Source organism: Danio rerio, chromosome 25 (assembly GCF_052040795.2).
Source record: "Danio rerio strain M-AB ecotype USA chromosome 25, GRCz13ab, whole genome shotgun sequence".
NCBI classification, from domain to species: Eukaryota; Metazoa; Chordata; class Actinopteri; order Cypriniformes; family Danionidae; genus Danio; species Danio rerio.
The window spans coordinates 4140001-4150839 of NC_141045.1; the positions used below are offsets into that span (position 1 = coordinate 4140001).

The 10839-nt window shown below is 33.9% G+C and overlaps 1 protein-coding gene across 10 annotated transcripts in view; it reads left to right on the forward strand.

The window, feature by feature from the left end:
• The first annotated feature begins 1480 nt into the window (after positions 1 to 1480).
• metap2b (methionyl aminopeptidase 2b) overlaps positions 1481 to 10839 on the forward strand; it is a 171569-nt gene continuing 162210 nt past the window's right edge. For 8 of the 10 annotated variants that reach the window (XR_015525549.1, XR_015525547.1, XR_015525548.1 and 5 more), the window contains exons 1-9: positions 1500 to 1669; positions 4600 to 4701; positions 4781 to 4840; positions 5811 to 5913; positions 6735 to 6896; positions 7508 to 7689; positions 7794 to 7888; positions 9655 to 9751; positions 9833 to 9936. Coding sequence is in view for 1 of the 10 variants with exons in the window: in NM_199640.1 (NP_955934.1) it covers positions 1513 to 1669; positions 4600 to 4701; positions 4781 to 4840; positions 5811 to 5913; positions 6735 to 6896; positions 7508 to 7689; positions 7794 to 7888; positions 9655 to 9751; positions 9833 to 9936 (1062 nt within the window). In the remaining 9 variants the exon portion in view is untranslated. 10 annotated transcript variants of the gene reach the window in all.

A 10839-nucleotide genomic window follows, 5' to 3' on the forward strand; every position in this document is an offset into this window, starting at 1 on the left:
TATATATATATATATATATATATATATACATACAATGAAAAAGACTACTTATGTCAAGTGTGCGTGTGTTTATGTTGTGCGTTTTCCTGACGAAATACATGTGTTAAATTATTCATATAATATCACATTTCTCAAATTGGATCTGCAGTGTGTCGATCATTTCGGAAGGTGGCATCATATCACAAATCATCCATTGTCATGCCATCTATCATGCTCTTTTTTATTCATGAAATGAATTTATACACTATACACTATCATGTATTTTCAAGGATCTTCATTTAGAAACAATCTGACGTATGTTACAAATAAATGCATTAATAGCAAAATCCCTGCAGTCTTTGGTAATACTTGATCAAACTTTAAATAACGTCCAATAAAGAAAACTTATTTTTATAAAGTGTTAATACGTTTATATATATATATATATATATATATATATATATATATATATATATATATATATATATATATATATATATATATATATATATATATATATATATATATATACATACTTATATGCATTTAATTATTTGATGAGAAACGTAAGCTAACAACAAAATGACAATTATTACCAAAAAAAAAAAAAAAACTAAACCTATTGTTTGCCATATATTATATTATATTTTATGGCTTTTGGATATCTGTTAGTTGGACTTTTTTTACTTTTTTACTTTTGAGTAAACAAGTCCAACGAGCGAAGATTTAGAGAAAAAAGAGAGCGTATACTAACAGCACATTCATGGTATGGTAAGTTTCCAGAGGTGAAAAATAATAATACTATTATTATATTATAATATTCATATAATTAATAATATACATTTAGTTAACTAAATTACATTTACATACCTTACAGATATCTTAATGTTTAATCTCTTTTATAAAACGTTCACAATTTGGCTCAGCTTTAGCCCATTTATTTACAAAATTGGTATTTCCCAAAGTTAATATTATAAGTTGTTTACACCAATCTTTATTTATTTATTTATTTATTCATTTATTTATTCATTCATTCATTTATTCATTCATTCATTCTTTTTGTTTTCGGCTTAGTCCCTTTATTAATCTGGGGTCACCACAGCGGAATGAACCGCCAACTTATCCAGCATATGTTTTACACAGCAGATGCTCTTCCAGCTGCATCCCATCTCTGGAAAACATGCAAACACACTCATTCACACACATACACACTATGGACAATTTTAGCTTACCCAATTCACCTATAGTGCATGTGCTTGGACTTGTGGCGGAAACCGGCCGCACCCGGAGGAAACCCACCCCAACACGGGGAGAACATGCAAACTCCACACAGAAATGCCAACTGACCATATTTAGTTAATTATTTATTTATTTTTAAATGCCTTTTTACAAGAACAAGCATGAACAGTTTGATTTTAAAGCAAAAGTATTTCACAAAAATTAAACAAGAGAAGAACGAAAATAAAAAGGCTTTACAAGAGTCCCGCAGCACATGACGCTCGCTTCACCCACAATCCCTTGCGCGGTCACATAATGGCAGACGTGCAGACGCAGGAGCCGCAGTCCGCGGCACAAACGCTGATTTTACCGAATGGAGACTCTCATCTGCCCAAAGAAGACACGGAACCCGTTGATGAGACCGGCAAGAAGAAGAAAAAGAAGAAGAAGAAGGGAAAAGCGGCAGCCGTAGGTAATAAAGACGGAGAGAAGAGCGGCGTGGCCCTCTCTGATAAACGCAGCAGAGCTCGTCAAATCTGATCTCCAATTCACGCGACATTCACCCAATGCTGACTAGAAGTGTTTTAACTGTGGCTAATGTTCAGTTTATGGGGTTTAGGTTTAGTTTGAAGTTTAGTTTTGTGTGTTAAAGTAGCTTGTGAACTTGTGTAATGTTGTTATGAGAGCACTCCACGTGCTTTAAATGTCTGTATATGATCAATTCCATGCAAATGTCAACCGTGTCATCAGAAAAATGAGGTTTCCACAACAATACATGAGGATTTTATTATACTGTACTCTAAAAATTCTCATTTTTGCTTTTATTTTAATTATTCAAACACATTGTCGTACAAATTTTGCTCCAACAAACATTTACACAACAATTACCAACAAAAGATACAATACATAAGAAAGTACAATAATAATACATTAATACAATAAGTAAATAATAAAAAGGGGGAATAAATAAATACTAAAAGTAATAAGTCCTGAGCTTCAGTTTTAATCAAAATTAACCTAATCCTCTTCAATTGAACCATTTCCTGTATAATTTATGTTTTTAAAATAATTTATGAAGCTTGTAGGCCTGCATGATATTGGAAAAATCTAACATCTACATTAAAACTCTACAGAATTAGGTTATTCAACTCATCTGGTGAAATTGTATCCATATCACAGAATTAAAAACAATAAATGCAGAGTAGTGCATAAAATATAAGAATCAATCCAAGCATTGATAAATGTGGTCCAAATATATTCAGGTATACAGAGTCCAACCGTAATCACTTAATCCTTTAAAGTGCGCTCCTTGAAAACATATTTTGTGGCCAATGCTTGCATTGATTAATATACTGACACAACTCTGATAATAAGCAATTAAAATATTAATAATAGCCTATATGGATGAAAGGTCGACCAAGTTGCTGCGATGCTTGATAAAGGGTTAGGCAGTAATTGAATAATCAAATGTAAAATAATACTGCGTAGTCTTCGTTTTATAAACAATTAAATAAAATGGATCTTTCTTAATTTGTTAAAGATACAAATAGAACAATTTGTTTTACGCCTGAATGGTTTTAAAAGCCTCACACGGTCACAGGCCACTAAAATACTTGCCAAATGATTAATTACAATACAGACTCAACGTTTCGCGATGTGACTATAGCTAGGCCCACACGGAATCTGCGCGCACAGAATTCCGCAGATCTTCCGCAGAATTCCGCAAATTTCTGCGTTTTTTTAGCCCATTATAAATTCTGTTTATTTACTTTAGTAAATGTGTAAATCGGAATTGATTCAGTTTTTATTCAGTAATTTATTACTTTTTATTTAATATATTAAAGTGTAAGTTATGATACTCCGCTGGATACTCCCAAAATAATTCCGCAGAAATCCACAGATTTTTACCAAAATTCTCAGCAGAAATAGCAAAAAACATCTGCAGATTCCGTCTGGCCCTGACTAAAGCTAATTATCATATTGTGATATCGATGCTAAAACGATATATCGTGCAGCCTTTAAAGGTTGCCAGATTTCATAGAATTTTTCTTGTTTATTTCGGAGGAATCTGGTTTTCTCCAGTTCTGTGTCCACGCTTTCAAACTATTTTATTTGATACACCAAAGCCACACAAATGCCAATCTGTCACATACATAACATAAATAAATGCCAAAAATTAGTATTATTTCTTTTGGGTTGTCAAGGTTGTCCAAACTCGAGCTGCGTCCCAAATCGCATACTTATGCACTATTCTACGCCATTTTGTAGTATGCATAGTGTAAGTAGTGCGTTCACACTGAAAACACTAAAACTAATAAGAGCACTTCAATTACCCGGATGATGCACTCATTCAGCTGCTATAATGAAGTGTGTAATGATGGACACTACACGCACTCAACAACAGCAGGTTTGCTTACGTAGCGGAAGGGGCGGAGCTATCGGACGCACATGTTGAATAACTTTATTTATTTTGGATGGTGAAAGCAAAATTCTCCGACGAGAGTGATTATAGCGCCTCCCGATGGTGAATGCGGCAATACTCACGGCAGGTTTTATTTGATAGTTTGGTCATTTATTTCAATGATTTGGCAACCGTCAAACGTCATCAGGGAAACGGTTTGAATTTCCGCTTAGTAAAAAAACATTAGTGTGCCATTTGGGACAACACTACATACATATACTTTCCTGTTGAGTGTGTAAGTGCATAAGTACATAGTGCATGAGTGCATAGTGTATAGTGTGCCATTTGGGACGCAGCTTCGGTCTTGGTGGGCCGGTGTCCTGCATAGCTTAGCTCCAACTTGCTTCAACACACCTGCCTGGAAGTTTCTAGTATACCTGGAAAGAGCTTGATTAGCTTGTTCAGGTGTGTTTAATTGTGGTTGGAACTATAATATGTAGGACACCGGCCCTCCAGGGCCGAGTTTAGACACCTTTGGTCTACATCACAGGTGTCAAACTCAGATCCAAAAGGGCCGCAGCTCTGCACAGTTTAGTTCCAGCCCTAATTAAACACACCTGATCAAACTAATTGAGTCCTTCAGGCTTGTTTGTAACCTACAGGTAAGTGTGTTGAAGCAGGGTTAGAACTAAACTATGCAGGGCTTCGGCCCTCCAGGAATTGAGTTTGACACCCCTGGTCTACTATAAGCTCTCATATGTTATTGGTCACATGTTTATTTCCCTCATTTAAAATATAAAAACACTTCCAGATCGATATTATTCTGATCCGTTTAGTTGTTTTGTAAAATGCGAACAGATGTTTCAGGATATGGTAAACATATAGCCTCTCTGTGAGTTTATATTTCATGTTTTTACTGCAAATGTCACCTGCGTAACACTGTAATTGCTGATCTGTCAACGCTATTTAGGGTTTAAAATTGTTCTGCTTCTCTGAAATAGAAAACCATGACGGCGAAGGAGATACTGATATTGCCAAAGTGACAAAACAACTGGATCAACAAACTTTAGAAGAGCAAGAGAAAGAGGACGAGGCGGAAGAGGGTTCGTGTTAAATTCACTCCTAAAATCCCTGGTGGTTTATTTATAGGTTTGTTATATTGTAAGATTTCTGTTTTGGCAGATGGCGAGGAGGGAGATTCAGCTGGAAAGAAGAAGAAAAAGAAGAAGAAAAAGAAAGGCCGTGAGTGATTTTTCACATGCTCAATAGCCATAAGGTTTTATTTGTTAAAGGGGCAGTTCATCGAAAACTGAAAATGCCAAAAACTTTTAACTTTTAACTGCACTTTTTTTTTCCCCAATAACAAAATAAAACAAAAACGACTGGTGAGAAATCAGCAGCATCAGCTATTGCCAGTGATAAAAGTACTGTACATTTTCTAGACATTCTTTCATACGGGGCCTATAAACAGAGAGAAAAGAAAGCTGCTCTAACAGAATTGGAGAAACAAATAAGATCACTGGAATTACAACACTCTGTAACTAATAAAGACAAATATTTAATCACTCAAAAACGGGTTTTGTATAACAGTTTGTGCACCCAGACGTTGAATCTAAAATGACCAGAACAAAATGCCATTACTATGAATTTGGAGATAAGACTAGCAGATTATTATCATAGCAAATAAAAAAAAGGATCTGATTGATATATTCATTCAAGACAATTAAATGATGGAAGATGTATCAATAATCCTAGAGAAATTAATACTTTATAAAGCGGCTTTATGCAATATTATGAAAACACTGTGATCCAGGTTCACGTTGGAAGTAGTTTTCCAATGGCGGTTTTAACAAATACTTTGAACACACACTCCCAAAAAACAGTCTACATGAAATAATACAAACATAAGTAAACAAATCCAAAATACAGGGATTAGTTTTTATGTTGTTTGTCAGAAAAACTTTAAGTTTGTTCATTTTCAGATGGAATGCCTTAATTGTGGGACATTTATTATTGAACTTCTGAACAAATTTTAGCAAAACTGATCATGTTGAAATTTTGCTCACTAAAATCCTGATATGACATTTTCATAGCATTACATTTCTAAAGCTGATCATTTCGAATATTAGTATGTTTGCACAAGCTCTAGCAATATTTAGAGTCTTACTAAATTATTATTGTTGTTATTTATCTTCCTTCATTCTCCTTTTAGCCAAAGTGCAGACAGATCCGCCATCTATTCCCATCTGTGAGCTCTACCCCAGTGGAGTTTATGCCAAGGGTCAGGAATGTGAATATCCTCCTGTGCAAGATGGGTAAAGACATGAACCACTTATTTACATGATCACACGCACACAAACAAAACCCTTTATGGGACCGTTCACCCAAAAATGAAAATCCTGTCCTCATTTATTTATTACTGACTCATCACAAACATGTTTGAGTTTCTTTTTTTCCTGTTGAACACAAAAGGAGATGCTTAGAATAAAGCTGGAAACCAGTAACCATTGACTTTCATAGTATTTCTTTTTCCTGCTAATAAAAAAGTCAATGGTTACAGATTTCTTGCATATTTCAAAGTATCTTCTTTTTTGTTTTACAGAATAAAGAAACTCGAGCAGGTTTGTGACCAGTCAAGGGTGAGTAAATGATGACAATTGACTGGTCACAAATGGATTAGATTTTTTTTTTTCGGGTTGAAAACACAAAGGATGTTTAGAATAATGCTGGAAAACGGTAATCACTGACTTTCATAATATTTGTTTTTCCTACTATAGAAAGTCAATGGTTACAGCTTTCTTACCTTTTTTTCTATGCATCTTCCTTTTGTGTTCAACAGAATAAAGATCCTTGACTGGTCACAAACCTTTTTTTCTTGTTTGTTGAAGACAAAATAAGATATTTCGAACAATGCTGGAAACCAGTAGCCATTTACTTCCAACAGTATTTGCTTTTCCTATTATTAAAAAGTCAGTGGTTGCAAATTTCTTACATTTTTCAAAGTATCTTCTTTTGTGATCAACAGAATAAAAAAGCTCAATCAGTCTGGGATGAGTAAATGATGACAGAATTGTAGTTTTTGGGTGAACTGTGGCTTTAAGACAGTACATGATTGTGGATGTGTTTGTTTTTCCAGACGCACGGCTGCTTCACGAACGAGCAACGAAGAGAAGAAGTTTTTGGATCAGGCGAATGAGGACATGTGGAATGATTTCCGGCAGGCCGCCGAGGCTCACCGGCAGGTCAGGAAGTACGTGCAGAGCTGGATCAAACCGGGAATGACCATGATCGAGATTTGGTGAGCAAAACAATCCACAAGCTCTACATGTGGTTTCTGGAAAGTCCATGATTGCACTGTATTTCATGACCGTCACTAACCATGTTCTTTATTAATACAGTTATTATATTATTCAATGATAATGCAAATAATAGAATGCATGCATGATAAAAACAGTAATATATGTAAATAAAAAAGTTTAACTTTGACTAATAATATTCTTATATTATTTTGACTAATAATAATAATAATAATTAATACAAAAAATACAATGCATACATGATAATAATTTAATTATAAATAATTTAAATGATTAACTTACTCTTTATTCAAATGACTAAAACCAAATCAAAATAAATATTACAAAATTGGGTGATTATCACTCGAGCATACAATATTATTAATATTATTACTAAAGTATTACAAATATTAATTTAAATTTGCAGTGTTTATCAATTAAAGTAGTGATTTGTGTTTATTTGCATAGTTCACACACGTCAAACTATTTTGGATGCGATTAATTGTGGTTAATTTTTGCCACTAATAAAAATATGCAGATATTAATTAGAAATATAGGACATTGGACAGAATTAACCAACTATTCACTTCTGTTTTGTTTTTTATCTTGACAGTGAGAAGCTGGAGGACTGTTCCAGGAAGTTGATCAAGGAAAACGGTCTGAACGCTGGTTTAGCTTTTCCCACCGGCTGCTCTCTGAACCACTGCGCCGCTCACTACACTCCCAACGCAGGAGATCCCACCGTCCTCCAGTACGACGACGTCTGCAAGATCGACTTCGGCACGCACATTAATGGTGCATCTCTGAACCTTTCCGAACTAACTTCATTGCATGACTTATTTTTGTTCATTTGCTGATCATTTGTTAATCATTAATTGTGTGTCATTATATCACCGCAGGTCGGATCATTGACTGTGCCTTTACTGTCACCTTCAACCCAAAGTACGACAAGCTGCTGGAAGCTGTTAAAGATGCCACCAATACTGGAATTAAGGTACGAATATAACCTCAAGAGTTGCATGATATTGAATAAATCTATTAAATGCATATATTTTGAGCTTCTGAGTGAGTGAAATGTGCAGGTAACATTTAATTTAAGGCCAGTTAAATGGGTTTACATTTTGCCTTTTCTCGTTAATGATACTAAAAGCCTCCCTCACTATAAAACATCATCATAGCCCAGAGGTGTCCAAACTCAGTCCTGGAGGGCCGGTGTCTTCTGAGTTTAACTCTAACTTGCTTCAACGCACCTGCTAGGAAGTTTCTACCACATGTGTGTCAAACTCAGTTCCTGAAGGGCTGCAGCCCTACACAATATAGTTCCAACCCTGCTTCAACTCACTTGCCTGTAAGTTTCAAGCAAGCCTAAAGGACTCAATAATTTTGATCAGGTGTGTTTAATTAGAGTCAGAACTAAACCGTGCAGAGCTGCAGCCCTTCAGGAACTGAGTTTGACACCCCTGTTCTAGTATATCTAGTCGGAGCTTGATTAGCTGGTTCAGGGATGTTTGATTAGGGTTGGAGCTAAACTCTCCAGGACACCGGCCCTCCAGGACTGAGTTTGGACACCCCTGTCATAGGCGTTCAAGAACTTGCTCAACAATGCTCTAAAAGCAAGCGGAATAATACTTGCATTATTTTATTTGCTGTAAATGCTCATGTTGTTCTGTGCATCTACTGGAGTTTTGTTTGATGCATTCAAAAAGAAGTACAGTTCACATATCTGACTGCTAGTATTAAAGGTCAAAATTGTATCACAAGTAATATATAAATACAGATATATGTATAAATGATCCATTTTAATACAATAATTAATGTGTTTCTAAGTAAAAATATTAAATTCTTTATGGAAAGCATCGTTAATGCACTGTGATGCATTGAGAGACTGAATCGATAGCATGATAATCGTTACTGAACCGTGAGACCAGTGTAGGTTACACCCCTATTTATTAGATAGTGAAATTTTAAAGACTGCTAGACTAGATTTTTATATCAAGAGCACTTTGATGTTTTAAACAATTAATTCCTGGGAAGGATTTTGAGTTCTCGTGTATCGAACTGAAAACTCATGAGTAATAAATCTCATTTTGAATTATGACATTGTTGTTATTATGCAGTATGTTTTTCCTTATCAATCTTGCCATGAAATATCCATAATATATAACTTAATATTATGTTTTTTTATTATTATTATTTTTTTTTTAAAGAAAAAAGGTAAGTTTGGGGTCTTTATTTATTTTTTATTTTTTGTAAAGCCTCTTATGCTCTATTTTTATGAGGGATTAAACATTTTCTGAATTATTATTAATGCTTCATTATATTTTGTTTAAAGAAAAATTAAATTTGTTTGGGGTCTACATTTAAAAAAAAGTGTCTTATTGCTTGCATTTACTTGATCAAAATAAATAATGTGTATACTGTAAAACCCAAATTTATATACATTTATTACATTTTATTAATTATATTTTTATTGTTACTTTGGCTATTATTCATGTTGGACACCATTTTTTGTGGCTTCATATTTTGCTGAAATCCTAAAATGACTAAAGAATGCAAAAGAGAAAATAGAAATATTTAATAACGAACACATATTGATCATTGCAATATTATTTCTTTAAAACTATAAAATTTCATAGTTTTAAACCGAAGTAGATGTGTTGAATGGGTCAAAACGACACATCCCACCTCATACATAAATCTTAAACTTCATGTTTTTACTGTCATTAGTGTAATTCTACATTTAGTTTATTTTTTCCCCAGTGTGCAGGTATTGATGTTCGCCTGTGTGACATTGGAGAGTCAATTCAAGAGGTTATGGAGTCATACGAAGTGGATCTTGATGGAAAAACATATCAAGGTAAATCTCAATTCTTATAACATCAAAAGACTCAAAAATAACAAGATATGATTTTATAAATGGCAATATTTTTCTCTCCAGTGAAGCCGATCAGGAATCTGAATGGCCACTCTATTGGACAGTACAGAATACATGCAGGAAAGACTGTGCCCATCGTGAAAGGAGGTGAAGCCACCAGGATGGAGGTGCGTCAGATTTTTATTTTAAAAACTTAATTCTGTTTGTTTCAATGTTTTTTTTTTTTATTGTATATTTTTATTTTACCCTTTCAAGAGTTAACAATGCAGAACAACAACAAAACTAAAACAAAATGGTGCAGTAACACTAAATAAAATAATAAATATTTTTTTATGACTGAAATGCAGTCTGAACCAATGGGGAGAAAACTATTTTGTCTGTTTTTAAATAATTCAAACATGGATTCCGAAGCTTTTCAAATGATTCACCCCTTCCTCTAGCTTTTAGTTTTTTGTTAACAGATTTATATATGGTTTTGACGTTCGGTGGGTCTCTATGTATATGTTCAGTTTACCTTAACAATGAAAATGTAGACAGTAGTTTTACTGTTTGGAAAAGGGACCGAATAAATGTCTTGACCCTTAAGAAGGGTTTAGAGCTGAGTTTGGGTGTGCCAGAGTTATCAACAACGCAAGCTTCTGCTGGCACTTCTCTATCAGTCTACTGCACAGAGAGGTGTAGTCTAGCACACTATTGATGAGATGGCAACATTATTGCTATTTCAATACACTTTAGAGCAGGGGTCTTAAACTCAATTTATCTGGGGTCCGCTTCAGGTTTTCCACAAGAAATTAATTATAAATTTTACATTTATTTTTTCATCCTATTTTGTATTAAAAAATAAAAAGATTTAAGAAGATTGGAATTTTTTTAACACAAAATAAGATGAAAAAATGTACATAAAAAATAAGAATTATTTAAATTTAAATAAAAATGAGGATTATTATTCTAATTATTATTAGAAAATAAGTCAATCAATAATAAATAATAGTAGTAATAATATGCTGTTGTTACAGGAAAAAGCAGCAGCACTGTGGTGTTTTACATCTACTTTTACATCAAATAGAAAT